At 33.5% G+C, this 26,579-nt stretch overlaps 4 protein-coding genes and 1 non-coding gene across 7 annotated transcripts; 4 read left to right on the top strand and 1 right to left on the bottom strand.

Annotated features, from left to right (window-relative positions):
• Positions 1–308: 308 nt before the first annotated feature.
• On the bottom strand, positions 309–1,909 carry LOC133678139 (UDP-glycosyltransferase 88B1-like). The gene has a single exon (XM_062100351.1). The coding sequence runs from the start codon at positions 1,847–1,849 to the stop codon at positions 470–472; it is 1,380 nt and encodes a 459-aa protein (XP_061956335.1). The 5' UTR covers positions 1,850–1,909; the 3' UTR covers positions 309–469.
• A 4,873-nt stretch (positions 1,910–6,782) lies between these two features.
• On the top strand, positions 6,783–7,963 carry LOC133678686 (plastid division protein CDP1, chloroplastic-like). Of its 2 annotated transcripts, none has more exons than XR_009836022.1 (3): positions 6,783–7,351; positions 7,546–7,674; positions 7,785–7,963. XR_009836022.1 is itself a non-coding variant. In XM_062101127.1 (3 exons), the coding sequence occupies exons 1-3, from the start codon at positions 7,022–7,024 to the stop codon at positions 7,792–7,794; spliced, it is 453 nt and encodes a 150-aa protein (XP_061957111.1). In that variant the 5' UTR covers positions 6,783–7,021; the 3' UTR covers positions 7,795–7,963. The 2 variants fall into 2 exon arrangements, 1 of the variants encoding a protein (XP_061957111.1); XM_062101127.1 differs by having other exon boundaries at positions 7,562–7,674.
• Positions 7,964–10,911: 2,948 nt separating this feature from the next.
• Positions 10,912–15,539, top strand: LOC133678992 (succinate--CoA ligase [ADP-forming] subunit alpha-2, mitochondrial-like). Of its 2 annotated transcripts, XM_062101546.1 has the most exons (8): positions 10,912–11,175; positions 11,345–11,554; positions 11,863–12,033; positions 12,348–12,471; positions 13,299–13,360; positions 14,171–14,252; positions 15,021–15,165; positions 15,287–15,539. In XM_062101546.1, exons 1-7 carry the CDS (start codon positions 10,945–10,947, stop codon positions 15,158–15,160), a joined length of 1,020 nt encoding a protein of 339 aa, XP_061957530.1. In that variant the 5' UTR covers positions 10,912–10,944; the 3' UTR covers positions 15,161–15,165; positions 15,287–15,539. The 2 variants fall into 2 exon arrangements, with proteins under 2 accessions (XP_061957530.1, XP_061957529.1); XM_062101545.1 differs by having other exon boundaries at positions 15,021–15,539.
• Positions 13,653–13,784, top strand: LOC133679028 (small nucleolar RNA snoR111). The gene has a single exon (XR_009836091.1). It is a non-coding gene; the product is annotated as a small nucleolar RNA snoR111 (small nucleolar RNA).
• Positions 15,540–18,550: 3,011 nt separating the features above from the next.
• Positions 18,551–23,938, top strand: LOC133678525 (dolichyl-diphosphooligosaccharide--protein glycosyltransferase subunit STT3B). Its single transcript, XM_062100851.1, has 6 exons — positions 18,551–19,737; positions 20,252–20,788; positions 21,565–22,019; positions 22,444–22,566; positions 23,309–23,368; positions 23,557–23,938. Exons 1-6 carry the CDS (start codon positions 18,811–18,813, stop codon positions 23,684–23,686), a joined length of 2,232 nt encoding a protein of 743 aa, XP_061956835.1. The 5' UTR covers positions 18,551–18,810; the 3' UTR covers positions 23,687–23,938.
• Positions 23,939–26,579: the final 2,641 nt, after the last annotated feature.

Below are 26,579 nucleotides of genomic sequence, written 5' to 3' on the forward strand. Positions count from 1 at the left end.
TAGTGATGACTGTACCCTTAATTAAGTTTGGTTTTATATTTGTTAAAATTGAATAAGTTAAATTTATAAATATTTATTCTGGCTATATTTACAAGCTTTGATTTAATAAATTTATAGTAGTTTTTAGTTTATAACAAGTTTTTTTTGAATGGTTTGGTTTAATTTATTTATTTTTGTTTTTAATCTAAAACCAAACTAAATCATTTTTTTATTTTTTAATCAAAATTACCAGAAAACCATTCGAGGCCATTTAATTTTGATAAGTTTTCGTAAATATTTCAAAAAAAAAGAAAGAAGAAGAACTGATATAGTAAATCATTTAAATTCCTTAATTATTCAAATCACACATTGCAAATTCATAATAATAATAATAATAATAATAATAAACCGACACAAATCACTGCTGAGCAATGGTTTATTCTTGTGGAATTGATAGAAGACTTAATCTTCAGCTCTAGCTATTTAGCAGCTATTTGAATGATTCCACCAGCCTCTCCATGGCAACATAAGTAGAACCTCCTTCACTTTTAGCAACCACCGCAGCCTCTCTTAAAGCCTTGACTCGTTCTCGAAGAGCTTCACCTTTCTTCGAGTTCATCAACTCAGTCACACGCTCCTCCAACTCAGCCGCACTGACAAAATCTTCATCCGCCAATTTCACCGCTAGACCCACCTTCATTTCCTCAACCAAGCTAACACGATTCATCTTTTGCTCTGCAAATAGAGGCCAACCCAACATCGGCACCCCTGCACACACAGCTTCAAGTATTGACTTCCATCCACAGTGAGTCACAAACCCACCAACCGAGCCATGGTTAAGTATTGCAAGTTGTGGTGCCCATGACTTCACTATAAATCCCCTGTCTTTGGTTCTATCCAAGAACCCTTCTGGAAATATCGACTCCAGACATGGTTCTGTTGCTATACCTGTCTTTCTAGCTTGGGTTTGGCCATCTTCTTTTGGAGCACGCACTGCCCACAAGAATCTGACCCCACTTTTTTCCAACCCAATAGCAATTTCCTTCAACTGACTTGAACTGAAGACTCCCATACTGCCAAAACAAAGATATAAAACACTGCGACTTGGTTGTGAATCTAGCCAAGTTAGACACTCATTTTCCTTTCTGCTTTCACCAGTGATTGCAAGGGGACCGACATAAAATATTGGTGGTAGGGGCTCATTTGGGATGCACTTTCTTTCTTGTATTGCCTTACATGTGTTTGGCTCTAGTGACTCGAACGTATTTACAACAACTCCTGCAGACCTGAACATCTGCTTTCCAGTATCGACGAAGTACTGGTAAACTCTATGAGATCGGTCACAAAGAAATGGCGGGATATCTTTTGATGGAACTTTTGGTAAACCAGGAAACTCAACAAGGATGTCCAGGTCTTTCAAGCTCTCAGTGATGTTATTATCTAAGGTAGGCAAGTAAAGAAACATGGACAAGCCACAGGCACCGGAAGAGTTGAAATAGTAAATGGGGATGTCGAGCCTAGAGGAGAGAAACTCGAATGCTGGGCTGCAAAAGAAATCTATGATCAGGGCTTTTATGTTGGAGGACGTAGAAAGACTTGAAAGGGCTTTGTGGAGGTTTGGGTTGTTGAGTTTAGAGATCTCAAAGAATGAGGCTCCTAAATCTAAAAATGAAGTGATGGGAGATGGAAGAGAAACTTCGGGAAGGGGAATAAAAGTAATGAAAGGATTGGCGGAGACTAATTCAGTTGAAGGGTTGGACATTACGAAGGTGACTGAGACAGAAGGACGGTGTTTGAGTATTAGCTTGCCCAATTCCAACATGGAGGACAAATGGCTCTGTGATGGGTACAAAACAACCGTGTCCTCCATTATGCGCAGACTTCTTTGTGTTTGCTCACACTATTGAAAGACAGACGGAGGAGCGAGAGATGTAGGTTTATCATGGTAGATGGGACTACTTATACTTCAAATTTGATGGTCTGGTAGGTAGCATGTGTGTCCAGCGGGGAGAGTCATGTTCGATTGAGCACCTCTCATTAGCTGGCCCATAAATATTTTGCTTACATCATTTATTATATCAGCATGTACTGGACTCTTTAACCTATCCTCGAAAATTTCTCACATAGTTTTACAACCTCATTTAATAGATCTCTCTTCTCCAACAAAAAAAAATTCAAATGGCCTCGTGTCCAGATCTGTTAAATTGAAGTGCACCGCAGTATACTTGATAACAAATCAATTAAGCAAACTTTTACTTATTTGTTCTTTGTTTTTATATTTTACAGGCTATTTAAAGTTTTCTTTGACAATTTGGTTATGAGTTTTTCAATACCCATGAATACCCTATGTATAAAAACCTCTTAAATAATCTCCTGAACATCAGGACCTTGCAAAAAATTATATGCCTTAATAACAACATTATTCCTAATAAAATATAGCCTAAAAAAATAGAACCAGACGAAAAAATTAACTATGATCTGTATGATCCTCAACATTCTGCTCATCTTCTTGACCTGAAGATGCAGTACAACAATAAAACACTCAAACAGATAGTTTTAGGAATACCAAAACTTCTGAAATCACATGAACTGGACATGCTTGCAGAAAATGATTATGTGTTGGCCCTACAAGTCCAAACTATTTGTGATTATGATGATCTGTTAGATCAGAATCTCTCTCCAGATCATGAATCTATTGTCGGTTGATATTAATGTGTTGTACAAGCTTGTTTGTGTTTAGAGCTTACTGAGTCATAAGTCATTGTCATATGAGTATCTATTATTGAATGTGCTTTAGTACTTGCTGATGTAATGAGTAATGTAAGAAAGAGTGTGTATTATTGGATATGCTTTAGTACTTACTGATGTAATGGGTGATGTAAGCCAAAGCTTCAGAGTAGTATGTATAGAGTTTGTGTGTAATGTTTTGGGTACGAATCTCGGAAGGATAGATCCTAAAGAAGAAGCCTCTTCAATAAAAAAATTGCTTTCCTAATTCTCTATTATTCAAGCCTTTTCTCCCTTTATATTTTGAAATAGAAGCTTTTGTTATCATCTGAAGAGATATGGCACTCTAGTGAGAAGTTTTTAAGTGCCTAGAAAGTTAGACGTGTGTTAAGCACTCTGTTAGAGTATATGTCTCTGCAAATTTGAACAGCATGTTTGTTTTTATGTTTTGAAAATATTTTTAAAAAATATTAATTTTTTTTTATAAATTTTTAAATTATTTTGATATATTAATATTAAAAATAATTTTTTTAAAATAAAAAATATATTATTCTAATATATTTTTAAATAAAAAATATTTTGAAAAATAATTATTACCGTAATTACAAACACCAAAGGTAATTAAAAGTTATTTTGCACACTCCTATCATAAGAGACTGCATAAAAGTCATGGATTTTTCACAAAATCAAAGACAGAAGTATATCAACTTCTTCGGAGCTAGCCTAAAAAACAAATATGGATCATTGAGTTATTAAATTAATTTTCATGTGAAAAAATTAACCCAGGTTAATTATTTTTATTTTAAATTTTTTTTATTGAAGTTAACATGATCATTTTGATCAAGACAACCAGATGACTAAAAACCGAAGCTAGTCAACTTTAGTCGGCTTCAAGTTATGGGTTTCCACAAAAAACTTGGTGGACAGTGTTTGATAACCATGAACAATAATCCATTTTAACTATTTGGTTGCATTTTTGTTAATAGTTAGTTGTGTGTTTGTTGATATGGTTGAGATAATACTAGATACATGACCCGTGCTTCATCGCGAGCTAGACTAATTTGTTTACAACTTAAAAAAACAATACTCAAGCGTTATGATTGTATTTTAAAAAACAAAAATAAATTCATGACTTGGCATCATAAAAAGAGAACTTAAAAAAAATAATGATCGTCAATCCCCTAAAATTAAAATGTAGAAAGAGGAAATCAGGAAAAAAAATCAATGAAAAAAAATATTAAAAAACAAAGCACCAACAAAACCAAGTGAGGCTGTTAAAATCCATAAGAAGGATCATGCGAATAAGATAATTTAATAGAAGGAAAAAAAAAAGTTTAATTTTAATTTTAAAAAGATTCAAACTTCGAAATACAAAATCAAAAAGGATAAAAAAAAAGTGACTTTAAAAGACATTGGGGGAAATTTGATTTAGTATAAGATAGTTAAAAACCCGATTAACCCATGTTTCGATTAACCCGGGGTAAATCCAGCCGAAACCTGTTAAGTATTTTTTCTCCAAAATGGTATCATTTTGAATTTCTTACAAAACAAAAAAATTTGATTGACTTGGGTTAACTCGAATCAACTCACTCGACCTGTAACTTGATAATTGTCCTGGATTGACTCTTGGATAGGGCCTAAAAACAATGAGAAAAACTAAGGAAACCAAATACCAATAAATAAAATATTGAATGATGAAATAAACAAAATTAAAGGATAAAAAAATCGCAATTAAGAGAATAAGGCCCCCATTCAAAAAATAAATTGAGACGAAAAACTACAATTTTGAATTGAAGGGAAAAACTAGGGGAAAAATTAACAAATGAATCCAAGATAAAAAAAAATCAAGAGAATGGGGACATTTTTGTTTAGATCAAGATTATGAATATAAGGATAAAAAAAAAATTAAAATATGATAAAAAAAAAAGTTAAGAATCAAAATAAAAAACCAAAACATCGAGGTTCAAACCTTAACTATCATCAAATATTAAATTGAAAGGTAAAATTAAAAAAAAAAAAAAATTCACAAAATAATATAGAACAAAAAAAAACAAAGAATACCAATTTGTAACGAACACAATGATAATGGATAAAATTTGTAAACATAATAAAAAAATAATTGAAGCCAATCTTGTCTAATTTTCAAAACCTATGACATATATCATGAAGCCGAACCACGACATAAAAGACAGACATGAAAAAACAGCAATGTAAGATTCCTAACCAACTAAAAAAAATAGAGATAAACTTGAAAAAATTAATTAAAAAACAAAAGTAATTGAAAAAATATAAATTTAAAAAGAAAGAGTACTAAATTTGACATGAAAAAAAAAACTAAATCATAAGGTATGCAATTGAAAAAAAAAATCAATTAAGAAAATTATAAGAATAACTAAAAATAACAACCAAAAGAATGAGGAGCATATTTAATATAAAAATAAAATATCAATTGATGAAATTCAAATACAAATTAATTGAATAATGGATTCAATACCAAATACATTACAATCAAAAGAATAAGAACCAAATCTAATTTAAAATCAAGTGTAAATGGATGAAATTAAAAAAAAATTAACCTAATAAATGATTCAAGACCAGACACGTTGTAATTAAAAGAATGAGGACCGGATTTGATATAAAAATCAAGTGTCAAAGAACGAAATGATTCAAGACCAAATGCATTGCAATCAAAAGAATGAGGATCCAATTTAACTTAACAAAAAATAACCATGATAAGGTGACGTGATGCATTTAATAACGCCCTGAAAGGCAGCGTTAGGCGGTGTTGGGGTGCTGCACGCTCCACACAAAGCACGCGAGCGGTGCTTCCTCGCTAGCGCGTGCAAAGCATGTCTCAGCTAGGTCCTGGATAAAATATTAATTTACATTTATAAAATTATTCAATCACCTCTCACTCTATGTGAGAATTACAAAAAAAACCATAATAAAAAACCAAAAGTGCCCCTACCTCCATTGTTAATAGATTTATTTTTTAGAGATATTTAAGTAATTGACTAGTACAAAAAAATACTTAAAACTTGAAAAGCTCTAGAATCCATAAGAACTTGTTTTTTTTTCCTCTTTCCAAGGGCTGTTTAGTAATTTTATTGTAGCTAAAAATGTGAAATTACCTACTAATCCCGAAACCCATGCTTGCCCACAAAGAACAAAATCAACTTTTCATTGTGAATTTGCATGAAAAGCTAATGTCTTTTAATATAAATATAAAGTGGAATTAAATTGATGATTTTTACAAATAATTTTATTACTTTTTTAAAGTGAATTTTCAAAATGATTTTAGTTTTTGAATCCAACAAAAAGGAATTTGAAATATTATTTCATCAAGAAAGCTATAAAAAATCATTAAATTGAAATTTTTTTATACAAAAATTATTTTAAAAATGACTTTGAAAACTACTTGAATTACAATAGCAAACCATACCTTATATAATTTTTTAAGGTGAACTACTTTTTCAAATCCCATTAGTCCGTTCATTTTCTTTTCAACTCTAAAATGATACAGGAGCTCTAAAAGTCAATATCCGATTTGAGTAGAAGTGAGAAAGTCAAAGGAAATGGGAAAAAAATAAAAAATAAAAAGGTGCATATATAGTAAAAAATGATCAAAATTGATTTATTTGATTTTTGTTCTAATTAGTTTAGATCATAAAATAAAATAAAAATTTTAATTACTTATTAGGTTAAATTAGCATAGTATATTTATTTTAATTTACATTTTTTTAATTGAGTAATTAAATTTTAAAACTAATATATCTATGAGATGATATCTTTACTTTTTATAATACAAATCATTAATTTTAAGGGTTTAGATTTGGGTCATGCTTTGGGTCGCTTGGTAATTGGATGGCCTTGTTAGGCTGGGCTGAATTTTAAGGACTCGACTTTCCACGCTTTCCCTTCAGCCTAACGGTTATAGTTTCAAAATGCTTTCCCTTCAGCCCAACAATTTTGGGCCACGAAGCAGCCTGGACCCACATAAACCAGAAAAGCAAAACACCAGCAAGGACCTGTATGGATTAAGATTCACATAAAGAGGACGCAATCGCACAAAAAGCTGCAAAAACTTTAACACAGCAACGGTTCTCTAGATCTCACTGCCTCATTAGTCTAATCTATTTCTCTCATATTTAACGAACAAATCTTAATTTAATTGACAAAATCAAAGCCCATAATCTCTCCCCTCCTTCCTCCAAAAATTCAAGCGTTTCTACCATCATCTCCAATATAGCAGCAACTGCTGCAACTAAGCCACTACTAGCAGCTGCAGCTTTTCATGGTTTAGCAAGAAGGAAAAATGGCAGTGTCTACTTTGAATGTGACTCCGACGATTCTTTCTTCCTTTTCTTCTTCTCGTTGGTGGTACTGTTATTTATATCGAAATCCCGAGGTCAGTTTTAACAGAAAAAGCGATTGTCCAAAACGCTCTCTGCTTTGCTCGGGTTTTGTTAAAAAAACTGCTTCCTCCTCCTCCTTTGGAATTGGAGTATCTGTTTCCAGGTTTTCGAGAAAGAGTGATTTCGAATCCAACAACAGCAAGTGGATTTTGAATGCCACTACTGATACTCGCATTCTTGACAATGCCGCGGCTACAGCCACTGTTGAAATCCCCGTCACTTGTTATCAGGTTAGATGAACCCAGTAAAGCTCTCTTTAGTTAGTGTTTTTGTTTTGTTGAGCTCTTAGATCTCGAAAATAACAGAGAAGTGAAAGTTGTTTATTTGGAACAGATTTTTTTGGTCCCATTTCTATGGTTTGGAGTGTGTTTCGCTCTTCTTGTTTGTAGGGTTTTTGTTTGTTTTATTTAGTCAAGGTCTGCAGTTGAATGAAGTGGCAGGTTGTTGGTGTTCCTGATAAGGCAGAGAAGGATGAGATTATTAAGTCGGTGATGCAATTGAAAAATGCTCAAAGGAAGAGGGTTATACCTTGGATGCTGTTATGTCTCGGCAGGTGGGGAATCGAGATTGGAACTTGTGGTTTTTCTGATTTGCAAAAACAATTGCTGACATGGGAAGGAAATTTTGGATTTTGTGATCTCTTACGTGCTGTTTCGATATCAGGATCTTCTAATGGATGCAAGGGATAAGCTTCTTTTTGAACCAGAATATGCTGGGAATGGGAGGGAGAAGATCCCACCTAAATCCTCTCTGCGAATTCCATGGGCTTGGTTGTCTGGTGCCCTTTGCCTGCTTCAAGAGGTACAAGTCTGTGATGTCTTATCAAATATGCTGGTGCTTTCTTGAAGCGTGCAATTGCGAAGATTGGTTTTGAGAGGAACAAAGTGTCCCTCGGATTTGAAGCTCTTGCTCGTGCCCAGTGTCTTCTTAGGTGTAAAATCTCACTTGCCTAGATGGCATTACCATCTCAGGTCATTATGATTCTGTGACTTTCTCCCCTCCATTTAAGGATCTGTATGATTCTTGCTCAATTCTTTTTATTATGGTATCTCTTATTGCTTGTGCCCAAGATGGTGCTTGTGATCGAGTCAATCTGAATTTTCTTATTGTCATGAAGCAGAGCAAATAAATAATCCATGATTAATAGAAGTTTTAGGACACATTGTTATCACACTTGACAGTGCAAGAATTTTAACAAAGTGCTTCAGACAACAAATTTTATGTCCCACTTGTCTCATGCTGTGGAGTATTTTTCAGTATCCACTGTCCGATGTAAATTTGTTGGGTTTTGTGTGTAGATAGAAGAATCTCTGGAGGAGCTTGCACCTGCCTGCACATTGGAATTATTGCATGCTGCACTCTCCTGAAAATGCAGAACGGAGACGAGGAGCGATTGCTGCCCTGCGTGAATTGCCGAGGCAGGGCCTTGATGTGGAAACATCATGCAGAGTCCAAGATTGGCCATGTTTTCTGAGCCAAGCACTTAACAGACTCATGGCTACAGAAATAGTTGATCATGCGTAACTTGTATGAAATTTATGCATTTTTTTATGATAAAGTTAATGGTAAAATGGCGTGCCTATAAAAAAACAAGTAAAATGGCATTTAAATTAGTCTTGTGATTACATTCTGCATAAATTAGCAATACAACTAAAAACACGTGGAGTTGATTCTTATAAATAATGAACCAAGTTAATATATTTTCTTAGATATTTGATTAACAAATTTATATTATAACTCAATAATTAACGTATCGTAGAATTCGAGGGTTTGAATTATTGTGAGAGGAAAATTGTTTTTTTTTCAAAAATTTGAATTCAAGCAACCTAAATCAACACAATCTCAAGCTTTATTATTGTTTCATTGCAAAGCCAAATTTATTTGTGTGGCTAAAATCAAATGAAACCACCCACGCCCCATTCAATTACAACAAAATTCCATTCTCTCTTCTTTCTTCTCCATTTCAGCTCCAAAGATCAATTTATTATTTCAATGAATTCCTTTTATTGAGAGGAGTTCGACCAATTCATTATATCAATAAATTCTTCTTCTTAAAAAAGGAGTTCAATGGAGCTTGATTTTCTGTCTAACATGGCGAGAAAATTAAATTGGTTTTATTTAGTTTATTTTGATTTGATTGATTTTTATTTTTAGATTTGAATGAGTTCAGAATGAGTTAAAAATTGAGTTTCTAGAATCCAAAAGCAAGGATTCTGATTTTTCATTTACCAGAGATAATTGAAAAAATATTCTTTATTTCTAAAAGGTATCAATGATCTTATTTAATAATAAAATAAAAAATAAATGAGAACGAGATAACTCGTATAAAGAAAAATAAATAAAAATAAAACTTAATTACCAGCAAATAAAACACTAAAAGATAAATAAATAAAAAATAATTTTAAAAAAGAATTAAAAAACCAGACTATAATCAGCATGCCAAACTTGTGGCCCACTTGTGAAATCAAGATAACCTCATATAAAAGAAAATGAATAAAACAATGAAAGTTAACTCTCAAGCAAATGAAATAATGAAAGATAAAATTAAAAAAAAAACTAATTAAAAAAAAGTTAAAAAAAAATCTGAGTCAATCAACTTGGTTAATTTGACTAACCTGAGACCCATGATATGAAATCAGAATAACTTTATAGAAAATAAAACAACAAAAATCATGAAGTTGAAGACTCAATAACCTAATGTTAAAAAAAAAATTAAAAAAATAATTACAGTCAAATCAGACTAATCTTTAAAACTCATGACTCAAATCATGTGATCGAGTTACCTCATCATAAAAGGTAAGCTTGTAAAAATTATGAATTAAAATTTTCAATTAATCAAAATTAAAAAAATAATAATTAAAAAAATAAAAATCAGATTTGACATAAAACATAAATGAAATAATGAGAGACAAAATAAAATAAATCAAGAAAATAATAAAAAAAAAGGCACTATAAAAAATTAAGATAAAATATAATAGATGAAAAATAATTAAAAATTAATAAAATAAAAAAATTAATTTTATAAATTATTTTAAATAAAATAAAAAATAATAAAAAATTAAATTTAAAAAATTAAATATTAAAAGATTGCTTTAAAAAATTAAAGGTTAACGTTGAATAGAGAATAAAAGAAAGAAAGAAAAAAGAATAAATGTCCCTTTCACCAAACCAAAGGTCCATTCCTTACACACGTTGCCCAGGCAGGAATGAGTCATCAAATAGATTCCAATTCTACTCTAAAAGTTGATGTTTGTCAACTACTGTAAGCAGTGTTTTTAAACTTGGTTTGTGATCGATTCAACCCAAGACCCGGATCATAAGTATTGATCAAGTTATTGAATTACTCGAGTCAACCTTAATTTTTTATATAAATCAAAACGATATTGTTTTGATAAAAAATAAAAAAATAATTAATGAATTACAATAAAGTTTTTGATCAGGTCTTACTAAATTAATCGAGTTATTAATCAATTGATCAATTTTAAATACTTATAATTATTTTATAAACCTGGCTTGATTCTAGTTTTGGGTCGACCTGTAAAGGCGAACATGCTTTAAAAGATGCCACCCAAAGTAGAAGGACACCATCCACGTTCTCACGCGTTCATTTCTTTTTTTGTAAATAATATTTTTATTTATTAAAATATTAAAAACTGTTTTTGCTCCTTATTTTCACTTCATTTGTTGTTACTGTAGAGGAAAAACATCTAGCAATGTACGGTAAAAATTGATTTTTTTTTTATTTTTTTAATTTAGTTTTAATTTAATTACCAACTTTTTTGCTCTCCAGCTCAGTGAGCAGAACCTTTTTCTGCAAAATCCGATGACTCGTCAAGCCGTCGCGAAACTACTCGGCTCGATCGCGTCACGCAAGCCTTCCTCCACCCCTTCTCTCTTCAACCTCTCACGGTCGCAGACTCGCAATTATGCGGCACCTCCACCACCACCTCCTGCGGTTTTCGTCGACAAAAACACTCGCGTGATTTGCCAAGGCATCACTGGCAAAAACGGCACTTTCCACACCGAACAAGCCATCGAGTACGGTACTAAAATGGTACAGCAAATTTCTTACGCATTTCTTATTTTTAAAAGTATAATTCAAATTTAATTTTTATTATTTTTGATAATTTTATATTTGATATTCGGAAAATTGTTACATAGAAGAGAGACGTGGCGGTGAGCAAATCTTAAAGTGCGGTTTGTTTGATTGTTTGGTGAGGTAGGTAGGAGGTGTCACGCCAAAGAAGGGAGGGACGGAGCACTTAGGGCTTCCGGTTTTCAACACGGTGGCGGAAGCAAAGGCGGAAACCAAGGCTAATGCTTCTGTCATTTATGTTCCTCCGCCATTTGCTGCGGCCGCAATTTTGGAGGCAATGGAAGCTGAATTGGATCTTGTTGTGTGCATTACTGAAGGAATACCTCAGCATGATATGGTAAAATTGATTTTGTTTTTTTCTTAATTTTGGAAATGAAATTACATTAGTTCAGTGATACGGTGATTTATCATCTCGAAGTTTGATAATTTGGTTGGCTGTGTTCAAATTTGTTTAACTAAAACTATTTTATTGTTAGTTATATTAATGGTTTCTGGATAAATTAAATGTAGTAAATATACTGATTCGTGGTTGGATTTTGGATCTACGTGTATTCGAATACTGGCTTGGATTTTAGGTTTGTTTTTGTTTTTGTTTTTTCTTTGTTCTTCTGGAAGTGATTTTGAGATAATGTCGACAAATTTCAGGTACGTGTGAAGGCTGCTCTGAACAGGCAATCTAAAACTCGGTTGATTGGGCCAAACTGCCCTGGTATTATTAAACCAGGAGAATGTAAAATAGGTATAATGCCTGGTTACATCCATAAACCTGGTCGTGTTGGAATTGTTTCTCGATCTGGTACTTTGACCTATGAAGCGGTAAGGCCTGATTTGATGCGATGATGATATGTTGATAAGATGTTAGTTTGGTTTGCTCGTTCGATTGATTGTTTGAAGAGCAAGACATTGTTCCCCTATAAAAAAAAGATTGTGTTTTCCCCAAGCACACCTTCAAATACACAAATTGCTTCCTTGAATATAAAATGAGAGTTTTATATGTCCATCTGCTTTGATTTTTAATTGATATCATCGAGGCTTTGTGACTTCAGTAGTTTCTTTTTGTCCTAAGCTACTTGTTATTTTATTTGTTTACGACCTTATGGGTGCAATTTTTTATTTTTTTATCTTTTTAGGTTTTCCAAACAACTGCTGTTGGCCTTGGACAATCCACTTGTGTTGGTATAGGAGGAGATCCTTTCAATGGAACAAACTTTGTTGATTGTATAGAGAAGTTCCTTGCAGATTCTCAAACAGAAGGTAAATTGTTCTCAGAAATATTTTCTTGCTTGCTTTAACTATTTGCAAATGAAGAATGTGGCAGAATTTGTTGCTAGGAACTTTCACACACATAAACAGACACAAACTCATTTATGTTCATATCAACTGTGTCGTTGAGCATGCTTTACTGTTGATGATTTAGACTTGGCAGTTTAGGAGCTGAAGATACATACATTTTTTTTTATTCTGTCTCCTCTGTTTGTTTGAGGTTTTTGCTCATTGCCCATGACTGTAGGAGCTGTTTGTGTGCAGAGACCTGAAGCCCATTGTCTGAAAGTGTAACAATTTAGTCTCTTGATTAACCTTGCTGTTTTATTACTCAGATGCTTTGAAGTGTCCATGTTGTCAGTCTCTGTTTGAGGCCTCAAATTCTTAGATAAAGTGTTAGGGTAAAGTTACATGGTATCTGTATTTTGTATTTGTTTTCTTAGGAGAATGAGTTATCTCATTGTTGATAAATGAGTTTCTCCAAAACCACCTTTCAGTTTCTAAAGTGTTAGGGTAAAGTTACATGGTATCTGTATTTTGTATTTGTTTTCTTAGGAGAATGAGTTATCTCATTGTTGATAAATGAGTTTCTCCAAAACCACCTTTCAGTTTCTATGTTCTTGATTTTCTATTTCTTTGCTTTTTTTGTGTGGGGGTCGTTACTGGTTATTTTCTCCACTTCTTTTTAATTTTTTCATAGTATTACTCTGTTTTTCCTTTATTTATGTTGATACTCCATAGATGTGTCAGAAAGAATTGTAGTAGATAGTGGACAAACAGGATATGCATGTGAACTAGAATTGCGTTATGCATTTCAGGCATCATTCTTATAGGAGAGATAGGTGGGACTGCAGAAGAGGATGCTGCTGCATTAATAAAGGTAATGGCCATCCATTCATTGGTGGTTTCCGTTTGAACTTGGATTTTGTATATATAATCAGTTTTTGTAACTAGATTACAACAAGTCCCTGTAAATTAATTATCTTATATATTTGTAAAAAATTGATGGGAATATGGGATCTATTGGGCCATGAAATGCTATGAGATCTTCTGTAGTTGACTTAAATTATATATATCTATAGGTTTTCAGATTTATTAGTTCGATTGTGTCTATTGTCCTTTAAATAAAGAAATGGTTATTTTTATTTTTATTACTAAAGCAAAACCTCTGTTAAGGGGGAGGAGAGACAAATTCCACATGCCTCTTTGTTTTTGAAAGAACCGAGGTTGAACAGATCTAATGACTGAGATATCCTTTCAGCCATCATTCTTTGATTGATGATTCAATTATTGCTCGTCCATGTTTCCTTTCAGTTTGATTTTATGATGTTATTTGTGAGAATTGAATTGGGGTTGTTGATAATGTGTTTTAGAGAGTGCTAGTGACGTGAGTATATAAATCTTTGATCAAGGTTATATAGTCAACAGTCTCGGTTTCTGTTCAAATGTGTCTGTGTCGAGTAAGGTTTTTGACTACTATAATTTCAGAAAATCTCATGGGCGTGCTTCATTATCGGAGAAAAAATAAATTATCGTGGACATTAGATAAGTCAATGTTTTATTAGAAATTGTAGGGTATATAACTTATTTCTTGGTAGATTGTATCTTAGTAGATTCTTGCTGCATTATTGCTACTGGATCTTTTTTTGCTGTCTGTTTATATGTGATCAAATTGAATTCATTCTAACAGGAAAGTGGAACTGAGAAGCCTGTTGTGGCCTTCATTGCTGGACAAACAGCACCACCAGGCCGTCGTATGGGACATGCTGGAGGTATAATGTTCTTGGTCGTGCACTTTATATTAATTTTATGCTTGCATTTTGTGTGCACATCTATGTGGGTTTACATTCATAGAGATTGAAGTAGGAGCAGGGCAGCCTAAAAAATTCCAAGATGAATGTAGGTCTTGCTGGGAGGTTTAGAGGGGGTTGAATTCGTTGTGGTTCAGTATTCTTAAATTTATGTTTCCCAAAAGGTGCTGAAGCTTTTGTACAACAAAATAATAATCCTATGTACAAGTTGTCAGTAGAGGTCCTGATCTTATAAATTTTTTTTGAAGTAAAAGATTGCAGGTTTTTCTATGATAATTAGCTCCAACTTTTTGAAATGGCTGCAGCATGGCACTGTAATGGGTCTTAACCCCAATAGATGATGGGATTAACAAGAAGAGAGTTAAAACCCTAGACTTTGCAAAATTGTGGAAATTTAAACTTACATGCAACTATAACATTCTAATGGCAACTTGAACAGTTGGGAGATGAAGATAATTCTACACATGGAGTCCTTTGAGGTTACCGTTTTATTGAAAAGAAATCTTAAAAAATGAGCAACAATTATTCTGCTTACTTTAATTAACTTCAGAGTATTTCTGGCTTATATGTCGCCATCTCGAATCAAGGTCTTTATTAACCTATAGGTGATGATGCTAGCCTGAATGGTAAATTTCTATTTGATTGTAAATTTTAACTTGTCATTTACTGGATGCCATTCGCTCGGTACCCTATTGGCCTTGACATCTTTATTTTTTGGTCTCTGTGCAGCTATTGTCTCAGGTGGAAAGGGTACGGCACAAGACAAAATCAAGACCCTAAGGGAAGCTGGAGTTACTGTGGTGGAGTCTCCTGCAAAAATTGGTGTTGCTATAATCGATGTTTTTAAGCAGAGGGGTCTCGCAGATTAATTTAGGCAAGTTAAGTTTGTCGTCTATTCTTAAAGAAGCGAATGCGCTAGTCAAATTCTTGATAATTTGGTGTAACCAAAAAAAGAAAAATCTTGATAGTTTTGGTGGTTTCCATCTTCCTCACAGCCAAGCATGTGACAGTGATGGGTTTATTACGAATAAAAGAAGATTTTTGTTCTGCCCTTTGAGAAATTTGCAGTGGGACAGAAGGTTCGACATGGATTGATATCAAAAGATAAATTGTATGTCATTGCTTCTATCATTGATGAAACTCTTTTTTTTTTTTTTATTGCCCAAATATTTGCTTTAGGGTTTTAGACCCTTCCAAACCAACAATGTACCCACTAATTATTATCATAGTAATCGTTGTTTTCCTACATGTTTTATATTTTCCTTCACTACTTTTTAGGAGATATCAAAAATTATTCTACTGCTTGAGCAATTAGTGCCAGGAATCGGTATCCTATGTTTATCAGAAATTTACTCCTATGAGGATTATAGTTGAGGATTAATAATATATAAGATCCAAGTTGACGCTGAGATGAGTTTTAAAAGTGTATTTAGCATGCAAAAACATTGACTTTGATGTGCTGAATTATTATTTTAATATATTGTATACCAAGTGTAGCCAATTTCCCTTGGTTAGGGACTGCATCAAGTTACTCTTTCACCCATCAAGCCTTTTTTTTTTTAATTTCCAGTTTTGATTTAATAAACCATATAGCTTATTGTTATTCAAAGAACAGACTCCAACACCAGCACACCACGGTTGATAAATGCAAGTTTCCTGGCAATAATTTCGATGTTATCGGTTCTCTCAATGGGTTGTTTTGCTTAGAAATCACTAACATACAGGCTATAAAAGTGTTTGCGTATGCAATCCATTTCTAGACGAGTGAATCACCATTCCAATAACGTCCAAGAAAGAAAGGCACAGCATAAGTCTGGGTTTCGGAATCAGTGCTTTGAGCAAACAGTACAAAGTAATTCAACTCTTCTGTTGTGGAAAAAATTACAAATGTTATAGTGCTGAAACATACAAAATCGACACGGGACAGCGGAGAAGCGTTGGAAATGCTCCTAGCAAGGTTTGTCGGCTGGATAGATATGGTGGTGCCTTTTTGCATGGATCTTTGCATACAGTTCACTACTGTTTTGGCCCAAATGGGTTTCTATGTGTTTTTGATTTTGAAAGTGAGCAGTATAGGCAGTTTTCATTACCTCTACAATGTTCCGGTGACCGAGTTTGGGGGGAGTTGAAGGCCGTCTCTGCATCTCGGTTTCCACACATACCAACCCTAAAGAATTTTGTACATGGGTTATGAAGGAGTATGGCGTCAAGGATTCTTGGACCAAACAATTTGTTATTGAAAAAGCTTGCAAGACCGTCCTTTGTTTCGCTCCAAGATATTGCTAAAGGAGAATAGCTGAATGCAGTAGGGTGCTTGTAATCTGTTCTCAAGACACATTATTATAGCTTTCAGTTTATTGTTTGATACAAATTAAGTCCTTGTCAGCAGTTTCTATTATATACAGAACAATTTTATTTACTGTTATTTTTGTTTTCTTGTTAAGGAGTAACTGAGATGGCGTTTTTGGAGTCCATGGTGACCACTAGGTGCCGGAAAACTTAGCTGCGTGGCGATCCCGATGGTGCTGATCTACCAATGTACGTGTTCTCATTGGGTGATGCCTGCTGGATTACGGATCATAGCCTTGTTATATTGTTTTTAATTCTTCTCATGTTCATGCAATCTGGAGTCCATTCAACCACATCTTGATATTTTCCTTCCGACATTTGCCCTATCATACAAGAGTTTTGGTACTGCTGCTTTTACACTTCGATCTGCTATTAGCTTTCCCAATTGCTGGTTCTGCATCTTTTGATTTTGCTTTTCGTCCAATCTCCAATTTCGAGTTTGTTGTGTTCTTGAGCTTCTCGTGAAGCTTTCTATGATGGTTTTTTGTGATTCCACAATAGCTTTGGGACCATCATGACAACAAATTTAAGCTCGAGAGCTCACACCCTCGAGTGACAAGTGCTGCATTTACATGTTGGCCAGTGAATGTCATCGTTCTGTGTGCTTCAGCTTCCTGACTTTGTTTTCTTTGACAATTCAGTTTTCATAATTGCTTTGAGAGACAATCATCCAGGACTCGAGAGCTTATGGCCATAGTTTTTATGTAGAAGATATCACTTACTTGATTTGATTCTTCTCATGAGGACAATGCTCAAGACTCGAGAGGGAAACAAGCAAGCAAGGTAAACAAATCACGTCTCATGTCGTCTCTGTCCCTCTACAGTTCAATCTCTTAATAAAATTCTACAGTTCAATCTCTTAATAAAATCATTTTGTAACGGAGTGGATATAACTTAATTAATTAGATTTTTTTTAAATTATCAATTTAAATTTTATAAATTTAAAAATATTAAAAATTTATATAATTATCATATATACATAAAATAACCCAACACCTTCAAGTAATAATATTACAAAAATAGTTACTTTGGGTTCTGGTTTGGGCTGTAATTATGTCCTCAAAATCCTCTCAACTTCATGTATTAATTCCAACCCTATTCCACCTTGAAAATAAATTCCCCGGTGGCATCACGGCCTCAAGGTTGAACCCAACACTTCAAGCATTATTCAATAATTACAATAAGACATAATCAATTAAAAATCCTCAACAATAACCAATATTTTGTTACATAAATTCAAAAATATGTAAATTTTTTTTTCAAAAACTCATTGGGGTTCAAAATCAACCTTTTAGAGGGTAGGAATCAAATTAAAGTTGTTGGAACGATCGAGAAATTGTTGGAATTAAACTCAAATAGTAGTGGTGGGTGGACCCACGCGCTACCATGATTGTTGGTGCATTTTGGGGTTGACCAACAATGTCTCCCACTCCTTGTCACTCCTATGCCAGCGATTAAGACCACCATCACTCAAGGAGGGAGATCGGAGTCGATTTCCATCATATATCCTTTCTCTCTCTCAACTGTTGTTTATTTTTGGGCTCGACGTGTTTTGATGGAGAGAAAAAGGTGGGTCACAGTGGTTGGTGATGTTTGATGGTCGGTTTTGGTGGCGGATAAGATGTTTTGGCCAAGAAATAGAGGAGAGGGGGCTACTCGCACGTCGGAAAATAAAGGGGGATACTGGGCAGCCATTTGTCGACGGGAGGAGATGGATAGGCGGTCACTAGGGTAGGCGGTGCTGGGTGTTTATAGGAGAGAGAGAGAGAGGGAGAGAGATGTTATTTATCTTGCTCGCTAATTTTTTTATTTATTTTTTCTAGCAAATAAGATCCCAAATAAAAAAAGTCTTGGTCTCCTTCCTTTATCCTAGAATATGCTAATCATAAATTGACAAATCATCCATCCCATCTCTCTAATCCACTTGGATTATCATTAAACGTCATTTAACCCTTACTTCCCCAAACAAAACTTAATTAGCCCCTACTCTAATCACACTCTCTATTATGTATTAGGGCTTTACTAAAAAAAAAAAAAAAACATAACACCACATCACTTCTCCTTAAAACCCCAAAGCTCAAACTCCATACACCACCATCATGAAACCTTAAAAATGCCAAAACCATAAGAATCACCAAGCCCCTCTTCAATTTCTCTCCAGAAACAAACCATGGCAGTCACCAAAACAGAACCCGTAAACGGCAGCACAGCAAAATCATCAGCACCACCATCATCAATGTCTCTTAAATCGGATCTGCTGTCAACACTATCGCTCAAATCACTGAAACTCAAGACCAAACAACAAGAACTCCTGATCCGTGTCTCAATACTCTGTTTAGTCTATGTTTTAGCTTTTATCACTCGTTTGTTTAGTGTCTTACGTTATGAGTCAATGATCCATGAATTCGATCCTTACTTCAATTATCGAACTACCCTTTTCTTAACTCAAAAGGGTTTTTATGAATTCTGGAATTGGTTCGATTCCGAGAGTTGGTACCCTCTTGGACGTATCATTGGAGGAACCCTTTATCCTGGATTGATGGTTACTGCAGCCATTATGTACTGGGGTTTGCGATTCTTACGTTTTGCTGTTCATATTCGCGAAGTTTGTGTGTTGACAGCACCGTTTTTTGCGTCGAATACTACGCTTGTTGCGTATTTTTTCGGCAAAGAGATATGGGACACTGGTGCTGGGTTGGTTGCTGCTGTTTTGATTGCGATTTGTCCTGGTTATATATCGCGATCTGTTGCAGGGTCTTATGATAATGAAGGGGTTGCGATTTTCGCATTGTTGCTGACTTTTTATTTGTTTGTTAAGGCAGTGAATACGGGGTCTTTAGCGTGGGGATTGGCGTCGGCTTTTGGGTATTTTTATATGGTTTCTGCTTGGGGAGGTTATGTTTTTATTATTAATTTGATACCGCTCTATGTGTTGGTGTTGCTGATTACCGGGAGGTATTCGATGAGGTTGTATGTGGCCTATAATTGTATGTATGTGTTGGGAATGTTGCTTGCTATGCAGATTCGGTTTGTGGGGTTTCAACATGTGCAGTCCGGTGAGCACATGGCAGCTATGGGTGTGTTCTTCTTGATGCAGGTTTGATGCTTAAATCTTTTCTTTCACTACTCACTACTTGCTGTAATGATTTTAAGTGGATTTGTGTAGTTTGCCTTAATTGCTTCTATTATGTTGGGTTTCTTGTAGATAAGGATGAGGCCAAGTAACAAAAGGTTTTTCTAAGTGCAGCACTATGAATTGACAGTCCTTGAATTGATATTGTTTTTATCTGGAGCTTAAGAATGAGATTTTGTTACTAGTGTTAAACTACTGAAATTCGAATGTGTTTTTTGTTTTGATGTCTTCACAGTTTAAACATGTCATTTGTTTTGCTTTAGTCTCTCAATCTAATCCATTTGCTTGATTTTGCCAGATACTCACAAAAATGTGAAAGTTTGATGCTTGTGGAGCCTTCAACTCTATTTCTTAGATTTATGTAACTGTATATGATATTTGTGTAGCTTATATTGCCATTATAGGCTTTAACTATGTTAGTCAGAGCAAAAACGCTAATTTTCTTTGGATATGCACTAACACTGAACTATTTTTTCAGGTGTTCTATTTCTTAGATTGGGTTAAGTATCTGCTAAATGATAAAAAGTTGTTTGAAGCCTTCTTGAGGATTACTGTGACCTGTGCAGTGGGTGTAGGTGCTATTGCTCTTGGAGTTGGCACAGCATCCGGGTATATTTCACCGTGGACTGGCAGATTTTACTCTCTGTTGGATCCAACATATGCTAAGGATCACATCCCCATCATTGCATCTGTCTCTGAGCATCAGCCAACAGCTTGGTCATCTTTCATGTTTGATTTCCACATCCTCCTTTTCCTTTTCCCTGCTGGTCTGTATTTCTGCTTCAAGCGGCTGTCAGATGCCACAATATTCATTGTTATGTATGGCCTAACAAGCATGTATTTTGCTGGTGTCATGGTTCGGTTAATTCTTGTTGCTACACCTGCGGTATGCTTAATTGGTGCCATTGCTGTTTCTGCCACTATAAAGGATCTGACTATGTTGTTAAGGACTAAGAGCAAGGTTTCCCAAACTGGTTCTACTAAGGGAACAGGTGGTGGAAAGGCTTCTTCTAAGGTGAGTTCTTTACACTTGATTTGAGTTTTTTTGCTCCTCCATTATTTTGATTGGTTGTGAAGATGACTGGTTGTATTGTTGCTGAAATGTATATTTATATTCTCTTTGTCTGTGTCAACTGTCCTTAATAAATTAGGTGCTTGACAGAATCTGGTTGCCAATGAGCTTGTTATCTATATTGGAAAACCAACTTATCTAAATAATGTTGCTATTCTGCATCGCATGTGGGATAATGTCTAAAGTTGGTTTTAGGACACCTTTCATTATTGTTCAGCCATGCTCAACTCTACTTTAAGAGTCCGCACTATTAGTGTGACTTCTTTTTTATATATTTTACTTATGCTAGGACTTGCTGCTCTCACGACAACCCATCCATTTAGTCAAAGAGTTTTTGCTGATGGTGTTTTCTAATGAAGCTATCGGTTTGCATTGCTGTTCTTGTCTCGTAGTTTTGATAATGTTAATTGCCTTGTGTTTAAGAGTTTGGAGTTGCATTTATACGATGATGTCAATGTTATCGGCCACTCCTTCACTGGGAATTGGCAAGAAAGTGAATTTTGATAGCTACTTTATAGCGTTGATTAAATTATGAAGCTTTGATTTCAGTAATGCTGCCATTATTTGGTCATGGTCATTACCCTCTCCAGTAAATTTGGACCAATACAACTTTTTGAATAACACTCCTATTGAGTGCTATTGTATTGGAGGGAGGTTTCCTTTTCCTTTATTCTGGTTATTATTTTATATAATGCTGGTTGTATTTGATGTGTGAGCAGGCTTTGCTTGATCAGTCTCAACCTTTTCAAAGAAATGGTGCTATTGCATTGCTTTTGGGTGTATTTTACTTGCTCAGTAGGTATGTCATACATTGTACCTGGGTTACATCAGAGGCCTACTCTTCTCCTTCAATTGTCTTGGCTGCAAGGGGTGCCCATGGTAACAGGGTGATCTTTGATGATTACCGTGAGGCTTACTTTTGGCTTCGACAGAATACTCCTCCAGATGCTAAGGTGATGTCATGGTGGGATTATGGGTATCAGATCACTGCCATGGGAAACAGAACAGTTATTGTTGACAATAATACCTGGAACAATACACACATTGCCACTGTTGGCCGTGCAATGTCATCTTATGAAGATGAGGCATATGAGATAATGAAATCACTTGATGTGGATTATGTGCTAGTTGTCTTTGGGGGTGTTACAGGCTATTCTTCTGATGATATCAACAAGTAAGGCTCTAATGTTTTTAATTGAACATGATCTGCATTTTATAAGATCCTGAATCAGTTTACAGTCCATAGTTTGCGTTCTTCTAAAAAACTTGAATTTGAAAAGTTTAGCATATGCCATTGACATTACCTGACCCTTGAACCATATTCTAATTGGTTCAGGCAGGAGTGGCTTTATGTAATCTTAAATTCAGAAGTTGATCCCATCTTAAATTCATTTTCCCTCCCATATTAAACCTTAGACTGTGTGAAAGATTTCTTATGCTGGATTGATTGTTGAAGCTTTGAGTTATGGTCTGAACTGCTATTCTCATTTCTGGTTTATGAGCTTTGCTGGGCAACAACTTTGATAACACCAATCTTCTTAATGTTTGTGGGGATTGTAGTTTTTCATGTATCTAATAAAGTTATTCATTTGCACCAGGTTTTTATGGATGGTGAGAATTGGAGGCGGAGTATTCCCTGTAATTAAGGAACCCGACTATCTTGTCAATGGAGAGTATCGTGTTGACAAAGGTGCAGCTCCCAAGATGTTGAACTGTCTCATGTAAGTTGCTGTTTCTTATTTGTGTTTCAAATTTGCTTGATTAGTCTTGTTTTATGTTTTAGTATTTGTTATTTATTCTTTTTCCCCCCTCGTATAAGCTGAAATATGGTTTCTTTCAAGTTTTTCCTATAGAGACTGCAAAAATTGTCAGATCTCATGTAGTTTGTCAGAGTGAGGAGTTTGAAGGTGCCTTTCCTCTGTATTCTTATTGCATCCTTCATTCATTATAGGATATGGAATTCTGATTTGAGCACTGCATACCCACATCAGAATCACAAAGATTTACGCTCATATAAGTCTTATCTGGATGTCTTTTTCATGCAAATTTCCCCATTACATTAGTTGTCATGCCAACTTATTTTAATAGCTGTACCGAAACAGCCCTTCTTTTCTGTGTCAAAACATGCCTTATAGTAAAAGATGCATTCGTCCTACACACAAAATTACTTGCCAGTATTTTGGTTTTGAATCTTTTTATTTTCATTTTCCTCTAAAATTGCATGCCTTTGATACATCTAATACTTTTGGCTGTAACTATGTCTTTCTTGATAATCTACAGCGCTACTTTAGTTGATCTGCTATTTTGACCTTTGACATTATTGCGAACCAAGGAAAAATTTGAGTTCCAACGTTGAGAAAGTCTAGCTTCAGTGAATTATGATCATATATTGATCACGTGTTACCCAGCGCGGTTCGATTTTTGTAGTTTAGAGAAGTTACACCATGTATTGTTGGTGAATAGGTACAAGCTATCCTACTATCGATTTGGAGAGCTGGTGACAGAATATGGGAAACCTCCAGGGTAAGCTCGACATCCCTTGCCTTCTTTCTCAATTTGTTTAGAATTTACATGCACTGGGTGTGGTTGGTTGGAGCATTTCTGGAAGTGACTACCTCGTGATTACTGTTTGGACTCTCTTTCGTTCTGTGAAGTTGATCATTCCATTTGTTTTTTTTCTTCTTTTTTGTAATTGATCTGTGCTCTGGCAGGTATGATCGAGCAAGGGGGGTCGAAATTGGAAACAAGGACATTAAACTTGAACACTTGGAAGAGGCATTTACGACATCTAATTGGATTGTTCGTATTTACAAGGTCAAGCCACCAAATAACAGGTGGTGAAATCTCTCATTCCACTGAGGAGGAGAAGGGATTTGGTTGTTGAACTGCAATCTTGAGTCTTGAGAGGTAGATTTGGCCGTAGAAGTAAAAAATTATTAGTAAGAGATTGAGCTTGTAACATTCAAGGCTTTTGAATTTTCTGGGCCCGAATTTTGGTGTTTCCTCCATCCCTTCACCCCCCATCCATCAGAACCATTTATCATGCTATATTGCTGATAAACCATCTTAGATCCTCGACTGGTTAGTATCAAACTAGATATGTTGTCCTTCCTTTGCTGCGGCCAAACAAATTTTTTTTATTTTAAGGAAGTGATAGGTCAAAAAAATTTATGTCTCAGGTTATTAGTTAAATTATTAGTTAAAGTGATAATTTAAATAATATAAAAATATAAAAACTGATAAAAAAAAATAAACCTACATCCAGCCCTATTTTAACTATCAAACAACTAATTGAAAGAAAACTAGAAAAAAAGAGAGTCAAACTTAAATAAATAGAAAGCATAAAACATTAGTTTTTTTAAAAAAAAACAAAAATCATTAGAATAAAAAAAAAGGGGAAACTATGTAAATCTAGTTGAATTTTTTAAATCTAGCCTCATTATAAAAACTTGTAACTTGTTAAAGTTCATTCGAGAAGCTTGTTTTTTAATTTAATTTTGGATGATGAATTTATTAAAAAAATTATTAATAAAAAAATTTACAAAATAAAAGGATCAAGTAAAAAAAGAATGAAGCTAAGAGGAAAAAACTCAATGAGAATTAAATCTAAAAAAAATTATCTCAAACCAAAAAAAATATAATTAAAAGAATTAGAACTAAATTTAAAAGATTAAAAATCATAGGAAGTGAAATTGATTTTAATATGATAGATGATTTATAAATTAAAAAAATATAAATGATAAAATAAAAAAAATATTAACAGCTAATTCGATAGAATCCAACCAAAAAGATCAGAAAACAAAAGTTAAAAAAAAATTAAACCAAAAAAAAAAACAAAAGTTAAAAAATAATAATAATAATAATAAAACATCAATTTTTTTAAAAAAGGAAAAAAAACACAGAGCTATTGGCAAACCTCTTAAACCTGATATAATATCTAAACGTTGTATCTTGTGAAATGTTTTACCCAAATTCAATGAAGAAGTATAATTTTTAATTAATTTAATTTTAAATGATGAAATCGGTAGAAAATATTAATAAAAAAATCTGCTAAAGCAACAAAAAAAAATAAGAATAAAATATAATAGAAAAAACTCAAAGAGGATGCAATTTAATGAAAAAAGTAAAAAATAATCATAAATAAAATAAATATCAATTGAAAAAATAAAGATTAAAAAAATCATAAGAGGTGAAATTGAAAACATCTATAAAAACCAAGTAAACTCGAGGAAACATCTTGAACATGATCAAATCTTAAAAAGCTCGCAACTTATGATATTTGAATTTGGATCCTATCAAGAATTTTATTATAAGTCAATTTAAAAATATAAAATTTAAAAACTTGTAAAGGCAAAAAAATATAACAAAAAAGCATCGAGCGAACCTGACAGCCAACTCAAGTCAACAAATCAAACACATGACTTAAGACATGAAATTGGGATGATTCTATAAATAGAAAAGCAGAAAAAAAATAAAAAAAATACTTTAAGAAAAGATGGAAGTCAACTCGAGCTAATTCTTCGGATCCATGACCCGGGTGGAATGACCTCATTAAAGGCAAGCCCTAAAAAATAAAAAATTAAGATTCTTAATCAAATAAGTATGAAATTTAGGGGGCGGGGGGATCAAAATAACAATGCAAAACAAAAAACAAATAATTAAAAGAATTAGGAATAAATTCATGAAATTAAATGTTTAGGGAAAATAAAATAAGATAAAATGTTTAGAATTGTAAAAAAAAAATCCATTAAGAAGATGATTTAAAAAATAGAAATTAAAAAAATTAGGACCAAATTCGATATAAAAATTAAATGAAAATAAATACTTAAGGGTAGAATTGAGAAAAAAATCAAATCAATCAAGAAAATGATTTAAAATAAATAGTAATTAAAAGAATGATAACAAATTAAAAAAATCAAACGACCAGGAATGAAATCGAAAATAAAATCCAATTAGAAATAATCAATGTAAATAAAACAATTGCAAATAAAAAAAGAAAGACTTAATCAAAAGAAAAAATAAATTAAATGGCTGATATGATTTTTTACATGGTCAGCACACAGTTCAAGGAAAAAAAAGAAGGAAAAGAAAGAAAGAAAAGAAAAGTGTTTTTGGGCTAAACTATGCTGAACCACTATACATGCCGTCATCCAGAGAGAAAAGGACGTCAAGACAAATCAAATGTTGTGGTAAAATCACGGTTGCAATCACTGAAGCCAGCCGTACGTGTTGCTAGATAGCGGTGGAATGGGTGACATGTGTGAGGCACTCGTCAACAATTTTTTAATGTATTTTTTTAATTTTATAAAACCAAAAACATCTTTAGAACTAAACAACAATAACAAACAAACTACAATTAAATTACAACTAAGCTCGTGAAATCAAGGCTAAAAATTTGAATGGTAAAGGTAATATAATAATTTTATTATTCTATCAAATATGAGAATATAAAAATATAAAAATGTCTCTATACAAAAGACATTTAATTATTTTATTTAAGGGTTATATTAATAATTTTAATGTGCATTAAAAAATAAAATTATCAAAATAACCTTATATAATTTTTAAAAAATATTTATGTTACAGTGAAAATATCATCTTACCCCAAATTAAAAACAAAATATAAAATTACCAAGGAGTAATAGAGTAATTATACTGTTATAATGTATCCTAGAACATAAAGGGATTAGTTTTTTTTTTTTGGATAATACATAATATATATTTTTATTTTTTA

Source organism: Populus nigra, chromosome 18 (assembly GCF_951802175.1).
Source record: "Populus nigra chromosome 18, ddPopNigr1.1, whole genome shotgun sequence".
NCBI classification, from domain to species: Eukaryota; Viridiplantae; Streptophyta; class Magnoliopsida; order Malpighiales; family Salicaceae; genus Populus; species Populus nigra.